This window comes from Tinamus guttatus, unplaced genomic scaffold (genome assembly GCF_059628265.1).
Source record: "Tinamus guttatus ecotype Peru unplaced genomic scaffold, ASM5962826v1 Tinamus_guttatus_pri_ptg000311l, whole genome shotgun sequence".
In the NCBI taxonomy this organism is placed as follows: Eukaryota; Metazoa; Chordata; class Aves; order Tinamiformes; family Tinamidae; genus Tinamus; species Tinamus guttatus.
Genome location: NW_028288845.1, coordinates 1083642 through 1108195, shown reverse-complemented (window position 1 = coordinate 1108195; position 24554 = coordinate 1083642). Strand labels below are relative to the sequence as shown.

At 42.3% G+C, this 24554-nt stretch overlaps 1 protein-coding gene across 2 annotated transcripts; it reads left to right on the top strand.

Annotated features, from left to right (window-relative positions):
• Positions 1-11824: 11824 nt before the first annotated feature.
• SERPINE2 (serpin family E member 2) lies at positions 11825-21964 on the top strand. 2 transcript variants are annotated; one of them, XM_088528488.1, is made up of 9 exons: positions 11825-12096; positions 13264-13383; positions 14485-14712; positions 15621-15818; positions 18944-19142; positions 19285-19385; positions 19833-19919; positions 20459-20542; positions 21290-21964. In XM_088528488.1, the coding sequence occupies exons 1-9, from the start codon at positions 11841-11843 to the stop codon at positions 21325-21327; spliced, it is 1311 nt and encodes a 436-aa protein (XP_088384614.1). In that variant the 5' UTR covers positions 11825-11840; the 3' UTR covers positions 21328-21964. The 2 variants fall into 2 exon arrangements, with proteins under 2 accessions (XP_088384614.1, XP_088384615.1); XM_088528489.1 differs by lacking the exon at positions 13264-13383.
• Positions 21965-24554: the final 2590 nt, after the last annotated feature.

Here is a 24554-nt window from a genome sequence, read left to right as displayed (position 1 = left end):
CCTTCTTGAGCAACTTCCTGAAGCGGAAACCTGATTCACTCATTCTCCAAAGTGCCTTGGGAAATGACTTCCCCTCCCGCTCGGCTTTCTCTGAGCGGCAGCGGCTGCCCTCGCCTTCCCCGGCTCGCGCGAGCCGCTTTCCGTGGCGGCCGCTGGCCCCACGCGTGTCCTGCCCCGGGACGCAGCGTGTGCAGGAACGCGGCAGCAAGGCGAGAGGGCAGCTCTGCGCCCCGGGGCCCTCCGCGTGTGCGGGGTGAGCGGCAGCGCGGGTGGCGAGGCACGGTGGCCACGAGCGTGGGCTCGGGTGCGTGCAGGGTGTGCTAGCGAGGGATTTCAGCGTCTTGTGGCACTGGGTGAACCTGCAAGAAGGGCAGCAGTGCAGCACCGAAACAAACTTTGTGTAATGGATGCTAGCTTGCAATTAAAATTGTGGATGAGCTGTGTATCAAATGATCTGTCAGAAAACTTTGAGAGCGCTCTTAAGCTGTGGAAAACCTGCTTATCTAGGATGGTGGTGCTACGACCATCGCTATAGAGAACTGCCTGCACCTAGATCGATGTGCCTCATGTGGGAGATGAAATAGACTCATGTCAGAGCAAAAAGAGAACAGCAGCAGTCTGCAGTGCCTCTCATGTAAAGGTGTACGCAGAAATGTTGTGCTCCTGCTTGGTGTTGTCATTGACAACAGGAGAACAGCACATCTTAGCGGCATGGAGAGACCTGAGTACAGGTCTCTCTGCACAGCTAAGTGATTTCCACTCCTAAAGCTTCCTAACAAACACGCTGCTAGGCAGAAAAGTACCAAACAGCGAAGGCACTAGCTGTGCTGGGCAGTTTTTAGACCAGATTAAAGTGTGTATGTGTGTGCCTATAAAAATAACCAGCTCGCACTTTTGCTAGGAATCAGAGTAGAGGTGCACGTGAACTGCATCCTCCTACAGCAAGAGGCGTTTAGATGGAGCTGTGGCAGGGTTTGCATCTACCTGGCTTGGGCCACCAGTTTGTGCCTCTCGGTAAGCAATGGCAGTGTTGCTGGGAGAGCTGCGACTTGATGAAAGATTTTTTCCTTGGAATCTTAAGTTGGGACTGTCTAGACAGCCTGGATTGCCTAACCACACGCATGCATGAGAGCCATGCCCTTAGCAAGGGGGAAATCCAGCCTGGTCACCAGAACACTTCCAGGCAGTTGCTCTGCTTAACTGGATTTGACTTTTTCTCTAGGGTCAAAGGTTTTAGAGCAGGGCAGAGAAAAGATGGATTAATCATCACTAATCCATAAAGCGTTACGGGAGGCTGTCATCTTTGCGTGCCTCTGGGCATCCTTCCAATCACCTGTGAAACATTGCTTACCTTGTGCCAGCACAGTCACTGTCCAAGTATCAGCCTCTAAGCAGCGTGTAATTCCTTGTGCCTATGCTGACTACAGACCAGTTTTGACTAAGCAGGGCTTGAGTTATGCACAGAATTTCTTCTTTTTTGCTTTGAAGTTAGTGTGGAAGAGCCAACCTTCTACATAAGAACTTCAAGATTAATGTTACTAATAACATTTTTTTTTTTTCCCCTCTAAAGAACGTTTTCTAACACGTCATACTTTCACAGGTGGAAGACTGAGGAAGCTCAATATGTTTAACCATGTACATGTTCAGGTCCCCCTTGCTGCAGGTTAAAATGATGGGATAGGAAGAGACAAGGTGCTGAAGGTGACAGCACTCCACAGCTGGCTGTGCAGATGCTGAGGTGGTGTGGTGCTGAGAAGCTGCTTTTTCAGGCCTGATCCACCTCCCTGCTCAGCTACACAAGTATTTCTGCCAGTGCAAGGAGGAGTTCTTGGCAAAGCAGGAGGCATGGACAGGAGGAGGAGGATGGGACAATTTTAGTGGCAACACTAGTTTGAGCTTTAGTTGAAGTTGCGTATGATGGATCTGAAATGCTCTATTTAGCCTTTAGCTCTGCTTATGGAGGCAGCATCTTAGCAATGCGCAATTTCTAGCAATTACTCCGTCTTAATTGTCCATGATTCAATGTCTGCCTTTAATGTCTACCAGAAAGACGCTCGCCTTATATTTGCAGCTGAAGTCTTGAGGTAACATATATCCTTGTGTCTACTTTAAATGATTTGGTAGTATATTTAGCGTACATTAATCTTCTGATTCAATCTGCCTAAGTAGAAATCTGTCTTGCTGGTCACTGTTAGCAATGTGATGCTGCAGGTAGCTGCCTGTTCTCTTCTTTCTGGACTGCAGGAGCCGCAGCTTGAGGTTTTATTTCTTGATTTCTGGTGACCACGAGAGCAAATATCTTCCAGGATGAGTGGCCTGCAGCAGAAGACCCCTGCTTGAGGCTGTGTGTATGTAGTGGGCTCAGTGCAGGTAAACGCTGTTGCGTTGGTCAGTGAGAAATGTCTGCGTCCAGCAGATGGTTTGTAAGCTGTAGGTTACAGTGGTGCCTGTGGAGCAATATTGAGAAATTCTTGGCACATCTTCAGTGCTTCTCTTACTTCAGTTGATTTGCACCTGATAACCGTTCTTCAGCTAGGTAGCTTTGGCCAAGGGTTGCTTTCTTAAATGCTTTTCTTTTTGAGTAACTTACACCTCTATCCCTGCAGAAGAGCATGTGGCAGCATTTACTGATGATCCTCTGCTACTGTGACAGTGGGACAACTGTGTTGCCTGGTCTGAACTGCAAGGTCCTGTTGGCCCAAGGTTGGGTGGTGGTGGGGGGGGGAAGGAGGTAGATTGTGGTGGTTCTTGTGTAGTGCTTGGTTTGTTTGCTTTCCAGTAGGAGAGGGGCAAATTGCTGCACTGGCAGTGACAAATGACAGACACAAAAGCAAGAGGAGACCTGGATGTACCTCTAGTCTTTCCATTTGCATTCTCTTTTGTGTAGGAATGAAGAAAGGCCTTTGAGAAGTCTCATGTAGAAGCTGGTGGATTTACCCTTTAGCTGTGTGTGTTCATCTCGCAGTGTGTCCCAGCCCTGCAGAAGAAGTGGTGGCTCGTGCTCCTTTCTCAGCAGAGAAGCAGGCTTGGGGTCCCCAGCTGCTTTGGCAGCTCAGCTTAGGAGGCTGCTTGCGACTTCCTCTGAGGTTCCTCATCTGCATCACAAAATAGCGATGAGCTGCGTGGAGGCTTCTCCCAGCGTGTGGTCTCTGTTTGAACTGAATCAGATGGTTTTATACACCGGATCATGATCTGTCCCTCCCAGGGCTCTTTTGCATTGCTCATGTTTTCTTCTGCTTCCCCACCATGGAAATTCAGCTCTTGCCTTCCCAGAAACCTGTGATAAAGCTGGTGGGATTAGCTGGTTGCAGAACTGAGCTCAGATTAATGAGGAGTATGTCATCTGAAATGGTTTTGCTTAATAGCTGTTAATGTTCTTAAACTGGTTAATGAGAATATTCTTGCAGATGGCTATTTGAATGTAGGCTAGGGCCTGGAGCAGTGCCTTGTCCCTGCATCCTTGCTGGTCGGCACGTGTGCTTTCTGGTGCTTGGGTGGTCCACTGGTCCAGCTCCCAAAGTTGGGGAGGGGATAAGGATGAATGTATTGAAATGTCTGTATGCTGTAAAGAAAAAAGATACACATACCCTCTGTGTGGGTAGGCTTAGCCTCTGATACCTTTCAACTTCTGATATGCTTGAGAAATGTTTGCTGCATCTAGTCGTGTGTCTGAAGTTTCTGTGCACCCAGATCTGTGTCAGTGAAGCCATCCTCTATTCAGGAAATTGGTTATTTTTTTTTAATCTTGAAATTGAGGATGAAAATACTTAAAATAAGTTGCACTGAAAACTTACATTCTTGATTTAGTATTTTAGATGGGAATAGGAGGTTCTAAACATCTACCATGAAGATCTATCTACAGGTGAAAGTACAGTGTGACTTTTAAAAATACCAAGGGAAGTTGCCTATCACATTGGCAGATCTCCAACTGCAAAGTAATGGGCAGAATAGAATTCCTAAACTCTCTCAATCCTATCGGAAAGAAGACTCATGGTGGGATTCCTTAGTTAAAACTTTAAGCTTCAGGCCTTGGATATCAATGAGTTTGTGTAAGAACAAAAGTTTTTTTTTTTTTTGATTAACAGAAGTACTAGAGTTATTCCGATTTATTTTATGATGAAATAAAAGTATAACAGAATGCAGTACAGCACAGCGGCGTAACTGTATAAAACTACCAACATTGTTGTAGCCAAGGCCTTACATTTGTAGGAAAGAGTGGGAAACACTGATGTGCTCACTGGGGTGTTTGTACATCTCTTAATTTCTCAGAAATATAGGAAAATTATTGTTACATAGAAAGCTCAGACTTCAGTTTATGCTGCAAACGCAGGCTTAACCCTAGGATGGGGAATGATAGGAGGCGGGCTTAGTAGGGGGCTGTTTAATATCAAAGAAAAAGTTGTTTTAAAGGATAAACTAATACTTAAAGCTGTGGAATCTGATGCCTGTTTTCTGCTATGTAACAGCTTGAGTGCCTTGGCAAAGTTTCACTGACCCACTCACCTTCAGTTTGGGGATTTGATTCTGTGCCATTAACTCTCACTTTTTAATGAAGAATTTTCGTTGCCTGCTGGTTCTCTATTCTCTAAGTATCAGTAGTTTAAAGCTCCTGATACGGGAAGGGAGAGAAGGATGTGTACTAGAAATGTGCTCAATATTCAGTCACTTGCAAACATAGATCTTCACACAGGCCCAAGCAGCTACTTCATGGAGCCCTTTTGCACAGGGCTATTCCTGCTCTCTCTGCCTGGTATGTGCAGGAAATGGGGCACATATGCTTGGCCACTGGATTAAAATTTACCTGAGGACAAAACTAGCAAATTTCAAGTTTCTATTGGGCTTGAGAAGTCAAGGTCCTATCTCAGCAGTTTTGTAGCAAGGAAAATGGACAAAAGCTATTGTGTTCTTCCCATTTCCTTTTGGAAAGAAAGGAGGGTAAATAGCATAGCCAAGAGGGAATAAGGTGAAGGTGGTGGGGGGATTGGTAAGTAGGCAGCCCTTGGTAGCTCCAGTGGAGTGACTTTCCAAGTATGTGTTTGTGTAGCCCATTAGCCAAGAGTTAAATATCCTGTACCTTGCTAGTGGGAGCTTGCAGTACTGTAGACTTGCCTTTGGTTCTTAATGAACATGTACTTGCATAGAGAGTGTTATTAATGTATAGTCAATGTGGGAACGCTCGTTCCATCGGGGCTTTTATTCCACTGAATCTCCTCCAGGAGGCTGGGTTATGAACCTGCTGATAGATGTTAGTTCAAAGATTAAAGCATTTGCCTGTCTTTTATTCTCCTGGGGTAGGTCCAGACTACTAGAGTAGAGCCTTGCTCCCGTGTTGGGAAACACTGCTGTGCTGCGTCTTTTTTGGAAAACTGGTTCTGCGGCATTAATCATGATGGGCTGGGTGTTTCATGCTGGTTCTTCATTATGGTAAAATAACCATGTTGCATAAAGAACTTGGGAAAAGCAAAGCCACATTAATAAAGGGACATCAGTAAATTAAAGTCATAGTTCTCCTTAATTTACCTGGTACTGTAGGAATTGAGAACAGATCTTAAAGAATTGTGGAAACTATTTTAAACAAGCATATTAATGCACAGAAACTTTCTTATTTGAGAGATGCAACAACTACTAAGAGGATACAGATATAATTTGAAAATGCTGGTAGAACTATAATTTCCTAGAAAAATCTCCATAATCCCCCTGCTTAGTATCAGCAGAGTGTATATTTACTTCATGAAGCAGAACTGAAGTGGGCTGTTTTTAATTAGGAATTTGTATCATTTGTTTTTTCTTATGTTCCTCATTTATGTATATCTAGTACATACTTTAAATTCTTAATAGTGCTTACGTAGCTGTAATATAGCTCCGTCTCAATTGGTGATATTGAAAATTGTCTCTATTAAGATTATGATGACCCCATTTCGTGTAGTGCAGTTAACCACTACAATGTAAACATTGTAAAAGAAAATGCTTGTGGGGAAAAGCAGTCTGGCTTATAAACGGGGTGCACTCTGAGGCTACAGAAAGCCTGAAGTGCAGCGTGTCAGTCTGTCCTTCATGGTAGACTGATGATCTCAAGAAGTGGTGGTCAGGGCTCTTCATAAAGAGCTATTTAACTTTCTGTTCACATGGGAATTCTGCTTGGACAAAGAGATGGTTACTATCTGGGGCTGGCCAGTTTTACAAGCTAGAGCTCTACTGGGAAATTCCTCCTTGGCAGGGGAAGTTGGTTGGACAAAGCTGAAAGGGAGGCTTTCCAGATGGAGACAGTCCATTTTGAAACAAACACAAGTGGAATAATGAACTGAGAGAATTAGAAATAGCAGAGAAAGCATTAAGGTGGCTAGAGAAGAGCCTCAGAACCTAGACTGCTCTCTGCACTTACGTGCAAAGTTGACTGCAATGCTTGAAGCTGAGCCAGTACCTTTAATATACCAAATACTTGAAAAGTCTTGCAGCTTCTCTCTATAAGACACATTTATCTTGTGTCATTGGCAGTTTTTGCTCTTCAATTAGCAATATGAGCACTGAATTGCTCAAAAATGTCCGAAAGCCAACAATCATCCCGTCTTTGTAACACTAAGATGTAAGTACAGCTGTACTAAACCTTCTAGGCATAATAAAAATCTCTTGTATTATGTTTTTGTGACTTGGCATGTTCATATAGCATGTGTATTGTCATTAGTGCATGAGGTAGATCTGCTTCCTTTTCTGCTTCAAAGTAGGTGACACCAAAAGTTGTTGTTAGACAAAAAAAAAAAAAAAAAAAAAAGCCAGCACTGAGGATGAGAACCTGGAGGAAGGCTGAATTGCCAGCAGTTCTGCTTTGTCTTGTCTGGTGCTCGATGGAGGAAGCAGTTTCTGAACACGCTTGCTCTCAGAACATAGGTCTTGGTGTTCCAATTTTGAAAGCATCTTTGGAAGTAGCAGAGCATGGAGTTCTAGAGTCTCAGAAGAATTGTGAACACCTGTGAGGAGGGGAGGAAAAGTTTACCAACGGGCCTGAGTTTCTTAATATGCTGTCAAGTGTCTGCATCATCTGAAGAACAAGACCCAGCATGTGGGTCTTGCAACCAGCGTGGTCTCATTCAGTGCTGTGAAGCAGCAATTGCTGTGTGCTCAGCCAGCCCCTTGAACAACTGTTAACAACTTCAGTTGAGTATTTATTCAGTCATGCTGGAAAGAGTTAGTTAAATGCCTGAAGTGAAGCAACTTCCTTTGAGCTCACATGCCAGTTGAAATAAAACTTCAAAATTGCGAGCACAGATGGCATGGAGGAGAAAACAAGAGTATCCCAGTCTGAGAAGTCTCTGGTAGCTTGACCTGGGCTGAGTTTCTCTGGATGCCCAGGCTGCCCAGTGCTTTTCAGCCGCTCTCATGAGCCCCAAGCTTTTTGGGGCTCAATACAGCTAAGAACTGCAATGTTGCAAGACTGCTTTTTGATTTTACTTGATACTTTGCTATTTGCTATTTTGGTTACAGCTATTCAGAGAAATGAAGCCCAGTGTCTAAGCCTACTTGATCTGCCTTCAAAGAGTTGGCAGAATCTTTTCAGTTGCAAAATGAAATGAACCTTGTGGCTTACAGCTTATTTATTTTGAATCATCACCTCAACAGCAACATTTGGAATCTAGAATACTTTTGTACTTACCGCAATAGATGTGAAGATCTAGAAATGTATATACAGTGCATTGTTTCTTCTCCATCTACTTAAAAGTTCTTTAGTTTAAATTGACTATTCAAAATAGGCCCTTCCTGCAGCTCACGATCTGTGTTTGAAATGTGGTTGTGTCTTTTTCCACTTCAGTCTTTTGCCTCTGACCTTGAACCACATGAATTTTCCTTGATCCTTGCAAAAGAGCAAAGTGGCTTTCTGAAGACAGTCGTTCATAAGCTAATTCTTTCCTGTGGGCGAATCTCCATTTTTCAAATAGCTTTTCATTCCCTGGGCTGAAGACAAAACGTCTACCAGCTCTACCAAATGTCTTTCTATACCCAGATCAAACAATATTAATGTGTCTTTGCTTCTGTACCAAAGTTAGTAACTGCATTCTGAAGACCTTATAGCCTTTCCATTGACTTAAAAGACTTGCATAATAGCTTCAGCCCAAATAAAAATAAGAAAATGTGTGATGCGTGAGACGTAAGTTGCAGAGCTTAGAGTTGAGTGCTCTGCCCAGTATACGCGGGGGTTAGTTGTCTGCAATGCCAGCAGACAACTAGAGCATCTAGAGACTAGTAGGTTGAAGAAATAATCCAAAACGTATAGAGTGGTTCAGATATGATGCACTGCAATGTTCCTTTCTTTTTTTTCCTAAGAAAGTTGTGTATCCAACTGGGCTAATTGCCTAAAAATGCATAGCATCTTAAGCTAGGCCTTGGAGTTTGATATAGGCTGCAATTACTGATTTAGGATGGTGTGTAGGGCTGGGTATGGTGGTGTTCAGCAAGCCACATGGAGTAATGGGCTTCTTGATGTGCCTCCTGTGCACATGGTGCATCACTTGTGCAGCTTGACACATAATGTTCACTTATCTTCTTTAGAAACTTAGCATCAGGGTTGAGTGTTGGATTGGCATGAGGAGTGATTTATCCTTTTGCTAATAATGACCCCAAGAAAAGTGTGTGTGTGTGTGTGTGTGTAACTGAGTTGTGTGGCATTGCCCTTCCTGTAAGTTCTCAAACTCAAATGTGGGTAGGAGACCTTGTAGAGAGCATTTTCTCAGTCCACTGTCTTGCAAAAAGCCCCACCCATGAAGATTGATTTATCTATCCACCTTGCACCTACTCATTAACATTGTAAAAATACAAGGGTCATAGACCTAGCTTGTGTTTTTGTCTTTTTAGAGCACTAGATTAAAAGTTAACTATCACTGAGGTTTTTAGCTTCAGAGTTATGAAAGCTTGTTGAAAGCTTGTTGATATTCTCTATAGCAGGTTAACTGTGTTTTCTGTTCTACACATCCTACATGCTTTTATATTTTTTCCCTTTTTGCACTGTACATAAACTGTTTGTTTCTTTCAGGATATGCAAATGCACTTCTTTTTACTGAAATGTATAAAGGTTGACTATACTGAGATCCATGCCAGAAACATAACACATGAATGCCACTTCTGCTCAAAGTTAAAATTAGCTTCTCAGCTATCTGATTATGCTGCACAATGGGCATAGCAGGGCCAAGACGTGAATGCTTTAACTAACATTAAGAAGGATTTACTCTTCCCATGTTCAGAACGCTGCATTTTTTCCCACTTATTTGTAGATATCTGCTAGAGATTGTGCCCTGAAAGGGAGAACAACCCTTTCTAATGGCATGGCAGGAGTGAGAGGGTAGGTGAGCATGCAGCTTCCTGGGGAAACTGGGATCAGGAGGTTATAGGCTTCTTCACTGACATAAAATCAATAAAATAAAAATTTTGTAGGGTTGGCTGTGGGAGCAGAGTCAGGGACTGCATCCTGACAAGGTTTCAGCCATCTCGCTGGGAAAACGCAAGGCCGTTCATAGCTGGGATCTCTTCAGGGTCCGGGAGGAGCCTGTTGCCACTGAAGTAGAGAACTTGCCTTGCAGGATAGTGTAAACACAATGTGGTAGTATAAGGACAGAGAAATGTTTGACTTTGATGTAGCACGCCAAGTGTAGGTGCACTGAAAATGTCTGAATCCCGTCTGGTTTGCAGGCTGGGTCAGGCAGAACTGCTGTTAAAAGCAGGATGAACAAATAGGAGCTTAAATGGTGTGGTTGGTGCAGTGGCGTGGTCTGGGGCTGTTGCTGGTCTCAGTTGCCATGTGTGGTAGCCTGTGTGGCACCGCCAAGAGCTGTTTTCTTGATTATATGTAAGCCTACCTAAGAATCTTAAGTGTTTTGCTAACATACTAGGTAATGGTTGAAGTTTTATAACCGCTGGCGTTAAGTACTGATTTTGTTTCCTCTCAGTAGGAAGAAGAGATAGTCAACAGAGATGGTCAACACAATAATAGTCCCTTAAAAATGCGTGCGCGCACACACACACACACACACACCTGCCTACTTAAAATGAAAACCTGCTTATGATTGAGCAGCAAGGCGTGTTCGCTTTCTACTAGGAATTACTACTGCTGCTGTTTGGGAGAAGGAGGGTCTTCCCTCTTGAGAGCAAGCTTGAGTTTTCAGGTGTCTAATATATATTACTGTTGAAACTCCGAGAGTATTTGCTCCTGAAAAACCACAGGGAATGAGAGTTCACTTTTCCAGTCAAGCTGTTGGACCTTTCCATGGCTGCTTCCTGCTCTAGCCAGTAGTGTGAGATCAAGGACAAATCATGAGACTTTCTAGGAAGTGTGACTCATGTAACCTACTTTAATGTGGTCAGGCTAAACTTGTATTTTTTCTCCTTCACTTCTATCAGTTGCAGCTAGTCAGGTTCAGCTCCATTTTGGGAGTAAGCTTGGGGCTGGTGGCAGAGATGGGGCTGCTTTCAAAGGAATCGAGCACTGGGGGGAAGAGAGGAAAAAGTGGGAAGATTAATTACGAGGAGCATCCTCTTTATAAGGGGGCCTTTTTAGCTTTTGAGGGAGTTTTTTTGTCTTTTCTTACATAACCTGAATCTGCCCCACAAGTTCCTCTGGTCACACAATCACTAATGCAGTTGGGTTGGAGGGAGAATGACATCTTGCAGCTTCTTGATTCCTTTGTTCAGCACTTGGTTTCTTCTGTGCTGCAACAGCAAATGGTGTCCCCTGAAGTGTTATAGCCTTGGAGAAAAATGGAATTACTGAATTTGTTAACTTTCAAGTCTTTTTAGCGCAGTTAAAGTGTATGCTATTAAAAGATGATTAAATGAATTTATGAAAACACCAGCTGGTTTTCTGATAATAGAGCACTCCAACATGGCTTGACTTGCAGCGTAGGTAGGCTGTGCAATGGCAGAGCTTCTAGGTGCATTATACCCTTACTTACAAGTGGGAGGCAGGCTGTTGAAATAAAGTGTAAATTGAAATATTCTCTGGTTGAATAATGTGTCTCTGCCGGCCTGAGCTCTAGTGTAGTTTGTGAGCCAGAGCGCAAGTCTGCAATTACATGATCAGAAGGTTCAGGAGGAGGAGGGACCTATTCATAGTTTCCACATGTAGTATACAAATGGCATTTTAATTAGTTGTGTACTTGATGCAACCTGTTTAGCCTCTGTACTGGGTAACCAGTTGGCTCATCACTGTATTTGGGAGAGTAGCACTTAGGTGCTTTTTTGGACTACCGCAGTGGGGAACATGTTGGCTTGCAGGTCTGAAGAGAAGTCATTGCTCCTGAATTTTCTTGTATGAAAGAGTACAGCCTAAAATCCAAAGTTAATCTCTAAAAATCTTCCTGCTACATTCCTATTGTGAAAATGCCAGTTATGCAACTAATTTTCTATTCTGTGTAAGTGTAGCTTCCCACAGCAGAAGGTCTGTTTGTGTATGTATACATGGTCCTGTTTGTTGCAGAAAATGTCTGATATGTACCAGCACATCACTTGTTCTGAGAGACTGTACCACGGCATGTATGTTAGTACTAAGTTATCATAAAGGGCAGCGTAAAGAGAAATCTGAGGTTGCATTTTTCTGAAACAAATATAACTGATTTTGGTTTTAAAAGTCTATTTAGCTATTTTGTCATTGTTTCTAGCAAAACCTCAGCTTGAAATACTAGTCATGGTAAAATCCAAGTATGAATCCTATTGTTAGAACTAAGTGAATGGTGGCTGGAATGTGTCCTAAGATATGTCTATTCTTTAGCTAAATAAGTTGAAAAGAAAAAATGCCATACTTATGCAAGCTGGCTTAACCTTTTTGCTCTTGTTCTGCAGGTAACTTTCAAACAGGAATCATGAACTGGCACTTCCCACTTCTCTTTATTCTTGGGACTTTAACATCTGTATGCTGCCAATTCAGTTTTTATCCTCTGGAAGAACTGAGCTCTGATGTTGGGATCCAGGTCTTCAATCAGATAGTGAAAACTAAACCTCAGGACAATGTTGTGGTTTCTCCACATGGGATTGCATCAGTATTGGGTGTGTTGCAGCTGGGTGCTGATGGCAAGACAAAGAAGCAGCTGACAACTATGATGAGATACAGCGTAAATGGTCAGTGATTCCTAGGATTTTTTGGGTGTGTGGCTTTTTTGTCAGAGTTTTAAGATGGTCTTCAAGGTGTGATAGATGGCATCATAAAGCAGTTAGCTTTGCTCCCCAAAGTGATAAATGATCATAGTTCTGAAAGCTAACTGATGGTTTGAGTGTGAACATCTAAGTAAACTTGATTTAGCCTATAAACAGCTTACCTTAATGGCTTAGGGATCCTAACTGGAACTGCCCTCTCATCCTTACAAATCGACTTCCCAGAGCAGGGTGGATGGAGGTCCAGTACCTGGCACTACGTAGGAAGGCTGTAGTATCCCATTTCAGACTTCACTAAACGGCCTCCGTGATTCCTCTGATAACAGGGCAGTAGAATATTTCTCTTTGTCACTCAAAAACAATGCAAACTAACCACATAATTGATGCTTGCACTTTGCTCTTCAGTGTTCTTCTCTTGTCTCTGCCGTCAGGACTTGTCAATCTCTAGTTCTTGTAGTGCCCTCTTCTTGAAACAGACATTTCTGCTTGTCTCTGTTTGTGATAGTGCATGCATCTGGGTTTATATTCCTCTGCCAATTTCTGCCCCTCTAGTGGGTATAGGCTGAAGGTTCTTGCTACTTTACTTTGCATGCAAAGTATTTTTGCAAGTGTTTGCCAGCAGACTTAACATCTTAATGCCAGCATTCAACATTCCTTCTTGGAATAAGAAACCCTCCCAGAGGTAAGTGCACTTTTAGTTCTTGAGCAGTGTCATCATGTAATATGTTGTTCTGTCTTCATTTGCTTTGCTGTTTTGATTCTGGATTTAAAGCACAGCTAAATTTGTCAGCTTAATTAAAATCGAAATGTTAAGAATTAAAATCTCTTCATGGGATAACCAGCTCCATAACATCTGAGTACTCAAAATTTAGTACTTGCCACAATTCATTGCATCAGCTGGTTTTATTTGAACGGATCACTCTCTGATCTTAGTCATGAGACAGAGGTTCTCAAACTCTTTAGTAGCCATTATCTTCTATTGAGATTGTCATGGGATGCCACCTCTGTTTGCACAACTTCTTGCTCTTCTTAATTGCCTTACAGTCCTTTGGCAACTACAGCAACTGTTTATTTGAGAAGGTAATAGTTGGAAAGTATTTAATCTATCTTTAGCTGTCTTTTAATGCAATTTAGCAGCTGGAAGCAAGGAGGAGAGCCAGCATCATGAGACCAGCCAGCTCTCCCCGGACCACCAGAAAGTGCTCCGTGGACCACCAGTGGTCCACAGAATACTGTTTGAGAACCTCTGTTATGGTATGTTCACCGAAAGAATTTGCCCATAATAATGGAGAGTGAACACGTAGAACTTCATGCAAACAGTTCTACTAAAGCATTCATTATCTTATAAACAGCAAAGCCATCTGAGGCTTTCCCTTATATGCAGCTAAGACGATAACTCTCTCAACTTCTATATTCTCTTCATAAACTCTTGTTTGTCTACATGGGGAAGTATTCTGGGCTTTTCTCTGCCTAAAATGCTTTTGGGAACCAGGAAACCCACTGACAACTGCTATAGAAATGGGTCACCCATGGATTTTGTCCTGCATAATGGTTAAGCATTGAATTGCTTGAATGGCAATAGCTTCCCTGGGTAGACAAACCCTTATTCATAAGCTGTAACACCTGGGAGAACTGGGTATGATGAACATATCCATTCTTCTGTGCTATCATATGCCTTTCTTCATATGCAGCTAAAGGATTAGTAAGTAGTGATGCAGGCTGCTCTCCAATCTTGAAGACATTGACTGTAAACACTGGATCCCATTGCTCTTTTAAGACAACATCGTGTGTCAGGGCCTGACTCCTGCTTTGTAGCAAATTTAATTTCCTTAATGACTGGCCTTAAGACTTGACTTCAAGTTGTTTCTTTATTCTCTGGTACATGGAAAGGATGGTAAGAAAACAACCTTTGCTTTACAGTGGGGCTCAAGACCACTTATGTAATTCTTCAGGCCTGTTGATCTTGGATGAGAAGGTTGAGGCCTGCCTTGACTTGTCATAGTAGTGTAACTGACAAGTTACCTGGACTTAAACAGCATGAAATACACTTTGGAAGAAGGTGCTTAGTAATAGCACATCAGGACTTGGTCTTTTCTCTGGTATTATCTATAGCAGTCTGTGTAGACAGCTAGGCAGGGAGCAGATGTCGTGGTGAAGGTAGCACTTCAGCTGGGAGCGGTGATATTTCTCAGGTGAGAGACCAGAAATGGGTGTTGTGTAAGCTCTCCCCTGCTTTGACACTTGTGTTCTACCCTAGCACTTTAAATGTTTGACCTTTCATGTCATTAATAGCTGAATAAAATCTGTTCATTTGTCATCTTATTCTAAATTAAACTTGCTGTTCTTTCCAACTAGGAGTTGGTAAAGCGTTAAAGAAGATAAACAGGCTCATAGTCTCAAAAAAGAATAAAGACATTGTTACAATTGCTAATGCAGTATTTGCAAAGAATGGCTTTAAAATGGAAGTGCCTTTTGTTACAAGGAACAAAGAGGTGTTTCAGTGCAGTGTCAAGAGCGTGGACTTCGAGGACCCAAATGCAGCATGTGATTCCATTAACCAGTGGGTGAAAAATGAAACGAGGGGTGAGTATTGGCACATGTTTTCTGGGCATGGCTGCTAAGTGACATCTCTGAGACATCTCAGAGATAGAAGGGGAGGAAGAAACTCTGCCCTGCAGCTGAGAAGTGTTCTTAAACTGGGTGCAGGTGTGGTGATTTAGAGCCAGTGGGCCAGGAACCCTGCAGTGCCAATGCCATGGCAAATAATGCTGCCTGGCTGCCCTGAGGGCTATCTGTGGTGGCTCGGGTGGTGGCTTTCTTCATGGGAGCAGAGAAGCTTCTAGTGATCTTTGCTTTCTGCCAACCTACAAGATATCCAAACAGCACTATCCTGGAGCTATGCCTTCTGAAACACAATATGTGTGAAAACCTCTGACACAATAAATCTGATTTCTAATAATAAAGGCTGAACTGCTCTACATCTTCTTATTACCCCAAATTCTTGCAAGATGTGGTAATATTCTTCAGGGTCACATATAGTGGAAGATTTTCAATCAACACTCCCTTAACAATTTTTCATGGTTCAAGCCGTTTGACATCTAGCTGTTGGGCTTATATCTGCTAAAGCCAGAGATTTTCTTATGACATATTCATTCATAGCTTAGATAAACTCCATGTTTGGTATCTCTTGGAGTTTAAACCAGTGCTGCCTGAATGTGAGGAGTGTGCTCCTAATAGCACTGAATGTGGTACATGGAAAATGAGGGTGTCAGACTTCCTCTGTGGTGTCACAACCTTTGCATAGCAATGTTATAAGCAATATATGAATGGTAAAACTTCATCTGAAACTGCTGCCCTCAAATGCATTTTCCCACAAGTAGCTGGTACATTCGGAGATCAAAGATTGAAGTAACATGTGTTTTAGTAGCTTTTGGGATCGGTTGGCTGGTGTTATGACAGCACATACTCAGTCTGTCCTTACTGTTTTTTAGGTATGATTGATCAAGTTGTAGCTCCAGATGATATTGATGGTAGCTTGACCAGATTGGTTCTGGTAAATGCTGTGTATTTCAAGGGCTTATGGAAATCACGATTTCGACCTGAAAATACAAAGAAACGTCCTTTTTATGGAGCTGATGGGAAGACCTACCAAGTTCCTATGCTGTCCCAGTTATCTATCTTCCGCTGTGGTAAGCACAATAACTTTTCTCCACATGAAAATACCCCAAAATATTTGCAAAATGTCTGCTTTCTCCTTCAAACAGAAGCAAAGGTGTCCAGTATGTATGTGCTGTTTAATGATGTTTGTTTTATGGCTGATGTTAAAAAGCTTTCTAGCTTTACATAAGTGTGTATCAAACTTATAAGGTATGGATGAGGTTGCTGTGCAATTATTCAATAGTTACCTAAGTTCAAACTCTTTGTCAAAGGACTTGCTTTATCCTAGAGTCCTAAGAAAAGAGCAGAGTATCAACACTGAGAACTTTGCCTGTCACTTAAGCCTTATAGTAGGGAAAAAAATCAACATTTTTAAAAACAAAGGAAAACTGCCAGCAGAAACTAAACTGTGAGTTAATCTGGTGATGAACTGTATATAAAAGAAGGATCAGACAGGTTAATAAAGATATTGGATAATTAAATGAAAAAGGAATAAATTTATAAGAGTGCATAATAAGGAAATGGAATAATCACTGTAGTAGAAGGAAATCCTGAGTAACACAGGGTAAGGATTCTGACTGTATCTCCAGGTGTCAGGCTGCTCTTCAAATTCAAATTAAGTTGCAAGTGAGAAGCCTGCAGGTTCAGCCTCACTGCTGTTTGAGAATTGTGAAGCAACTTGATGTGATTGACACTGCTTCAAGGCCTCAGTACTGTAGAGAAATGTGGATGTTATTGGTCAAAGTAAAATTAAAGCTTTGACCTATGAATGCCTTCTGTTGTGTCCTTCCAAGACTGGAAGCTGTGCTGTTTGTAACTCACTTTCGCATGTACTAAATTTAGCCTAAGAAATAGGCTTAGAAATGTAACCTCTACTTCATTTTTTTATTCATCTCTGGACTTTCAGTGAAGTTCATAACTTAAGACAATCTTTAGCAAGACTTACCTTAATGCTTATGGTTGGTCTTGAGTTTTTATATGTATGTATCTGCATTCTGATGTGGGGGGGGGGGAAAAAAACAAACCTATGTTTAATTTGAGGCTAGGAAGGAGTAAGGGAATTCATGCTGAGCTAGGATTTGTTTTAGGTAGTATATCTTAACAGAAGGCCACTTGTTATCCTTTTTGTAGTGTTTAAAAAGGAATCCTTAAGTTTAAAATCTTTCAAGTATCTTTAAAATTCCATCAGCTGATTGTGATGATGAGCCCACTTGTGTTTTGTCAATACTAATAACAATCGTGTGTGTCAGAATTGAATGAGAAAAGAAATATCTCATAGCTTATCACTTGAAGGTCCTATAAAAAGCAGTTGCTGCTTAGATGCATGCCAGAAATCCCACCGTTACCAAAGGGAATATGGTTTGCTCGAAGATTGCTTTCACTGTTCCTGCTAACTCATGGGGGGGTTGGTATCATCCCTGATCATTTGTCACATTTCTATAGTTAGTGTATGCAACTACTATTTTTATCTGCAGGCCAAAGTTTGAGAACCACTCTTAAAAGGAAATAAACTGGAAAACTTGACATTCTCTCATAAGTGCAACTTTAACAGCTGTCTATCAATCTGAACTCAATGAAGGCAAGTTGCATGGCCCTGGCAACAAGATTAAATTTTCATCAAGCATCAATCTTCAGCTTGGGCTGACAAGTAAAGACTAAGAGGGAGAAGGTGAAAGGGAAAGCATAACAAGATGTTATTGCTATCCAAAGACTTTTCTGGAAACAGCTGCTTGACCAACAGGTTATCACTTGAAGGTCCTATAAAAAGCAGTTGCTTCTTAGTTGCATGCCAGAAATCCCACCGTTACCAAAGGGAACATGGTTTGCTTGAAGATTGTTTTTGCTGTTTCTGCCAACTCATGGAGGGGTTGGTATCATCCCTAATGTGATAAGGCTCTGCAAAAGTATCCGGGCTTCTCTCCATTGCAGCTGAAATAATAAAACTTCTTCCTGCTGTGATCCTCATTGAGCAATGTGCTATAGCTCTGTCCCTTTGTAGAAAAGAGGGATAACTGCCTAGGTTTCCTTACCTAGAAGAGAAGATAGATGAACCACTTCTGGCTTGAAGTGGTAAGGAAGCTAAGTAAAACTGTAGCCTGCTCAGGTGCAACAGCTGTAACTTGGTGCTCACTACTGCATGCAAAGAATAGTACATCACCAGAAGTTTGCAGTGCACAGTGCTCTGTTTGCAAACTTCTGATTTGTCTAGCTGAAATAACACAAATCTGGTTACCAAGTTATGTGACAAGGCACAAGTTGAAAAGCTTTCAGATCTCACCTTCCTTCTGCCCAAATTCTCCCACAGCCAAATCAGCAACACAAAAAACCCCAAGGCTGACAATTATGTCAAGTTTAGATTTGTATTTGTAAGAGTCTAGACAAATAAAAGGAATTCAGAGTGTTTCAGCATTGCTGTATGTACCTGCACAAACTTGGTTGCTACCTGTGATTATTTCTGAGCCTAATATTGCTTCTGATTAAACTTTAATTAACAACCCGATGTTTCTTTACCCAATATTGGTTCTTAAACTTTTTCAGGGCGGGATCTATGCGCTGCTGCTGCTTGCTGTCTATCTTATAAATTCTGAGAGCTGTCTTGGTGAAATGTAAGGGAAAAAATGAATTTAGGAACTGCAAGATGCAAGGGAGTCTTGAAGTAAATGTGATGGACTCTTGAAACAGAAGCTCTTCCAATGACTCTGAGGGAAAAAAGCACTTGCGTATAAGGTGTCTTCACTTTGAACGCTGAGAAATAAAAAGGAAAACAGCAGGACTGTCTCCAATTGGCTCTGTTACAGCTGAGATGTAGAGTAGGGATCCCAGCTGATTCACAGACCTGGTGATTTCTACTGTAGCTGGCTTACTATTGTGGCCTGATGAGGCTCATCTGGGAAATAATATGCATTTCAAATTAGAGTTTGATGTTTCTCACTTACTGTTGCTGCTTTTTTGGTCAAACTAATACCTGTACAGATCCACCTGCTGCTTTAGAAGGGTTGCCTGTCTGGAAAGCAATAGTCTCCTAAGACTTCTTTTTACAGTTTCAAGATGTGGGCCAAGCTTTCCTAACAGACTTTGAGGCAGCAGGCATCCAAAGATACAGTGGAGATTGGAGGCTGTAGTAATGATGGCTTGTTACCTTTTTTCATTTTTTTAGGCACTACAAGTACCCCAAACGACCTGTGGTATAATATAATTGAATTGCCATACCACGGTGAGATGATAAGCATGTTGATCGCTGTGCCCACGGAAAGCACCACTCCGCTCTCTGCCATCATCCCCCACATCAGCACAAAGACAGTAGGGAGCTGGATGACAACCATGGTAGCAAAAAGAGTGCAAGTTATTTTACCCAAGTAAGTACTGGTAATATCCATTTCCCCTTCACGACATGCTTCTGGTAGTAGGGGAATGAATTCTCTCCTTGTATACAGGAGAAAGAGTGCTTAAAGGACACTTTATACATAGTGCTGATTTTTTTTCTTCTTTGCCCACTAGATTTACAGCAGTAGCAGAAACAGACTTAAAGGAGCCTCTGAAAACACTTGGTATTACAGATATGTTTGACCAGTCAAAGGCAAACTTTGCAAAAATAACAAGTAAGTTTTTAGGGTTGTTTTACCACTGCAGTTGTGAGAATAAATTCTTGCGTGCTAATTGGAAGCAGGATGTGTTAAGTATGGTCCTGTGCCCTTTCTTCCATCAATGAGATAAATGGGATTGTAACAAAATATATTTTTAAACTTCTGTAATTAAAACTAAATATAGCTGGATGCTTGAAATTTAAACCCTTAAGTAAGGAAAAACTAGTAATTGAGGAAATTAAGGAAAATAGCTACTTCCCCTTTTTTGTGATAATAAATTTAAGGACTTTTTTCCAAGAGCACCACCAACAGTACTCTTCAGCTTCTTTCAGTGCTTCACAAACTTCAGGATTTTGGCAGAATTGTAGCACTCATATTCAGCTCTGTAGTTCTGCTAGCTACAAAGTGCTTTAAGTATGCATTTCCCTGCTGAAAGGGCTGTTGTGGGTTATTTCTTTCCAGGAACAGAAAGTCTTCATGTATCTCATGTTCTGCAAAAGACAAAAATTGAAGTTAGTGAAGATGGAACCAAAGCTTCTGCAGCTACAAGTAAGCAACTATACTGCCAGTTGCTGATCTCAGAATAACTGTATTAGGAGGATATATCACTAAGCAAAAATAGTCTACTTGCGGACCATTGCAGGATTTTATTTCGACTTGAATCAGCTGGGTTTTAATGGTAGATTTGTATATTCTTGAGAAATCACAATAATATTGATCTATATTTGTACCCTCCAGGAAGTATAGACAAATTCTCTTTAGAGAAGAGTGTCTTTTAGCAGCTAGCACAGCGGCTACTAATAAAAATTCCTAGACTACTGGGTGGAGGAGAAAAGGGAATAAGTCGACATATCCCTTTTTAGCAGGACAACTTACGATTTGCTTCCTTTTGTTGTTCTTGCTTTATGGCCCCTATGGGAATAAAGTGTAACCTGTGTTGCTTTAAGTATGTCTAAACTGGTATATCTTAAGCATTTATCTGTACAAACCTCTACTATTTCCCAGGAAATTTCACTTAGATGCATTATGTACTGTGTTACGGTACCTCCTTTATCTAACTTCAAATCTCATTTTTTTTTTCTTGCAAGCTGCAATTTTAATAGCCAGGTCATCTCCTCCTTGGTTCATAGTAGACAGGTCATTCATATTTTTGATCCGGCACAATCTATCAGGTAAGCAATATTTCTGTGTAATTTTTTGTATAGAAATGGGGTATGAGCTATGCGAATGAATTGGGAATTCTCAGATGAAACTACTGAATAACTAAGACTTTTTTTAGAGGGGAAAAAAGCAAATTTTCATGCCCTAGAACAGGATTAATTTCTTTTGGATGCAACTTGAAAAAGAAAAACAAAAGTATGGGTTACCAAACGAGAGACCACGTAAACTATCATGTCAAGTTCATAGGTAAAGAAAAGCACAGGGCCCCTGAGCAAAGAGGAAATGGGAAATATCCTCATGCTGCTGATGGTGTGCTAGTGAATAGAAGCTCCTTCCTGAAAGACGCTTAGGACCCTTGGGGTTGGAGTTTGGCGTGTTGCTGCAGCCCACCATGAACACGTGTGCTCAAACACGGTTCCGGTTCCTTTGCAGTGTGGGCTGAGTCTCCTAGAGCAGAGCTGACCCAGTTACACTGAATAGCTCGTCTGCTTCTTGCACTGACATCTGGATAATAGATATGCTAGTCACTGGGGAATAAGCTGCAGCTGCCAGGCCTGGGAGCAGAGCAGGCTCCTGGCAGCAGTCCCTGCGCTGAGGCTCCGCAGAGCATCCCGAGCGCTCGGCCTTGGCTGCGGACACGAGGAGCTGGCTGCGTCCACGGCCGCGCGGCTCCGCTCCTCAACTCCTGTGTGCTCCAAACCTGGCCCTGGTGTTTACAGGCTCCGTGTGGTAATCCCTGTCTTCATTTTATCCTGCAGGTGTAATCTTGTTCATGGGACAAATACTCAAACCTTGAATGTGGAATAGACTTTCTTCAAGAAGTCAACACTCATGTGACACATCCCTGCTCTGTTAAATATTTTGTACACTACTCGCTGACTTTGCTCAAGAACTAGTTTTTAACCACTGGCTAGGTTTTGAAAATGGAGTTGATGTAGTTCTGGCTTTGTGGCAGAAATACAGATTGAAAATTACAATATCTTTTTGAAATGTCTAGAAGTCTTTAAACTACTGAATGGTTACCTATGCTAGCAAACTTTGAGCTTTTCCTGTATCTACTAAGAATTTTATGTATGCCTTTTGTGAGAGGATTTTAACAAAGAATGAAAAATGTTCCTATTAATGCTGGTTTCTTCTTGCGTGTGAAAAGATTAATTTTGTAGATACTGCCTATCAAGATAACTTTTGGTTCTTGAGTATCTTGGTACTTGGATATTCTTGGTAGAGTTAGATTAAAAGTTCTAGTGACTTTTATTTTATATAGTGCATGCATCACAGAGTTTTAACAAATGTGGTGTTAGATACGCATCGCATTGTCCTGTCTTATTGTAATGTAAACTTGTCATTGCTAGTATCCACTTTCTATTGGATTTAAATTTTATATTTGTTTTTGTACAAAGGAATAAATAAATAAAACTGCATTATGAACTATTGGTGTTGTGAACAATAGTGATGTGCTGAAAGATACTTGGGACAGATCCCTGTGAAGGACTCTAGAATATTCTTATATATTAAAAGAATGGCTGTCTCTGGCCTGTTGGCAATTGCCCTTTCTACCTAAATTATTCCTGCTCTGGATGCATGATCCCCAGACTAAATGCAAAGAGCTGGATCTTCAGATATCTGCTCTGTGCAAGCTCTTACTAAAAGAGTGCCAAGACAGACATCTTACATGGTCATTTGTGTGTCTTCAGCTTTGTGCAGGACTTAAGTGAATGCAGACTCTTCAAAGGAGAAGCACTAAATCAGTTAGGTTCATCACAGCTGGTGCTTTGAAAGCATGTTTTGCTGTTCTTGAGGGATTTGGATGAAAAAGCAGATATTATCTCCCTTTCTTAAGGCCAGGTTCATGGAAAGAGGTGGCCAGCTGATGGGTGTTCTGTGGGGAGAAATTCCTACAATGTTTCAAGCTGAGCACTACGTTAAGTAGGTGACTGTTGCAGCTGTCCATGAGTTGGAGGATGAATGAGAATTGGGCATCAGGTAAGAACACAAGACTTGAAGTAAAAAGTTTCTGGCAGAGGCGGTCTAATGTGTGATGGGTCTCTAGTGGTAACCCAGTAAAAAGTTGATATCTTGGAATAGGTAGCTGCAGGTAACATGTATCACAGGCAACAACTCTAAGAATGAGTGTGAGGGATCCTTTTCAAGACAGCTCTGGAGCAGAAGTGTCTGATTGAAGCTGCTGCCTTCTTGATTTCTTGTTTTGCATGGATGGCTTTGCTTTCCCTGTTTTGTTTTTAAGGAAGAAGCTTTCTCGCTGCTTGTAAGATTTCTTGTGGTTGTTGACTCTGTTACTGCAATGAGGAAGAACAAAGATCTGGCTAGCTGTCATCTTATGGGATGTACTGGCTGCCTATCCCTAAATCCTCACAGAGAAAAATGTTCCTGGCAGTCTCTTGTGGTGGTAATGCATGCCCAGAGCTAGGGCTCCTGCAAAGCTAACTCCAAGGAAAAACTCCCTGGATCTCATTCTTATGTCCTGTCAAGGAGATAATGATGCAGGCAGCAAAACTAGGCTGTCAGTGTGTTCAGCATCAGAGACTTTAGTAAGATCAGTCACAGGGAAGTTCTCCAGGTTTGGCTTCAGCTCCTTACATCTTGTGAAGTGTAATACCAAGACAGAGAAAAAGTGAAAGTAATATCAAGACTGGAGCATTGCATAACTTCTAGCAATGCTTGCATTGGCTTGTCTTGAATCTAGCTTGGGTGCAGCTTTTCCTGCTAAAGTACCTGACAAGTGCTGCTTCACAGAAACTTATAGCTAAGGCTTGAGCTGGCCTGCAGAAAGCACTTGCCCAGTGTGTCAGACATAGAGCTCCCCCAGAGCAAGAAGACACTGCTGGGGTGCAGGATCCTTCCTGCCTGAGACTGAGGCACAGAAGACTCTTAAGGCATTTCAGAATAGCAGTATTGCTAGTTTGATAGCATCTGTATGTAAAAACTTACTAGTTGCTTCTAGTAAATTTTCACTAGCACTATTGAAGTGAAGGTGTTGGCACTGGAACTGAGCTCCCATAGTGTGTGCATACAGAAGCAGTGTGTTCTGTGCCACAAGCAGGTTCCAAATAGGACTGGGGGCAAAAAAAGAAGTGCAATGGCTTTGAGTTTTCAGTGTACCTTAATGCCGGTTCTCTGTAAACAACTGTCCAGCCCTTCTGTTAGTGCAGAAACAGCTCAACAAACTGAGGTGACTGCCTGAAATACAGAAGTTGCTGTGTGGTGGGTTGGTTTATTTCTCTTCCGCAGCCAAGCTGGGCAATGCAAAGCAGGCAGCCGTGTTCCCCGGAGGGTGGCCAGGGCTACCTGTCAGAGCTGAGCCCCAGACACACTGATGGGGAATGTCACACGTACCCGCCGCTTGTGTGCACCAGGACGCAGCAGCGCGTGGGTGAAATATGTCACAGCTCGGGGGAATGTTTTTCAGCTCTCCCATTCCTGACACTCTCAGACAGTATCTTCTCAGTGCTGGAGAAAGAAAGGTCTAACAAAAGTGACTTTGAATTAGGATGCTGGTGGCATTTGCCTGTCAGCTGGGTAAAGGAGATCTTGGTGAGGGGAATGAGGATAAGAGGTTGGGAAGGGAAGGGGGAGGTTAGATTAGCTGCTGGGAAGCTGGTGGCTTTCACAGCATGAGCCCTCCCCCAGATCCGCACTCCTCCAGAGAGCGCAAAGCTTCAATCCTGGGAGTTGATTCCTATCAAATTTCCAGCCCCACTTGATGGAGTAGCTAGAGTCCAGCTTGCTGTGCTGGGGGGAGCCTGAGCTCACTGTATTCCTGTTAACCCTTTCTGCAACAGCGTTGGCTGGCTTCGAAGGCCGGGGAGGATCTGCACGCAGTCGCTGAGGCTGGCTGTTAAGAGAGGAATATCAAGTCCAGGGTGAGCGCTGTTTTATCTATCACTGCAAACTGCTTCACAGTTGGAGTTTAGGTACTGTGCTTGTCTGGCTGACATAGCCCAGCTCCCGACCTGAGAACAAGCTCCGAGTGAAGTGCAGGCTCGTGTACCCCAAGGGAGCCCT

Coding starts and splice junctions, on each gene's coding strand:
- SERPINE2 (XM_088528488.1), top strand. CDS start 11,841: ATGAACTGGCACTTCCCACTTCTCTTTATTCTTGGGACTTTAACATCT. Junction 19,143..19,284: donor GTGCAAGTTATTTTACCCAA/GTAAGTACTGGT, acceptor TTTGCCCACTAG/ATTTACAGCAGTAGCAGAAA. Junction 20,543..21,289: donor GATCCGGCACAATCTATCAG/GTAAGCAATATT, acceptor TTTATCCTGCAG/GTGTAATCTTGTTCATGGGA.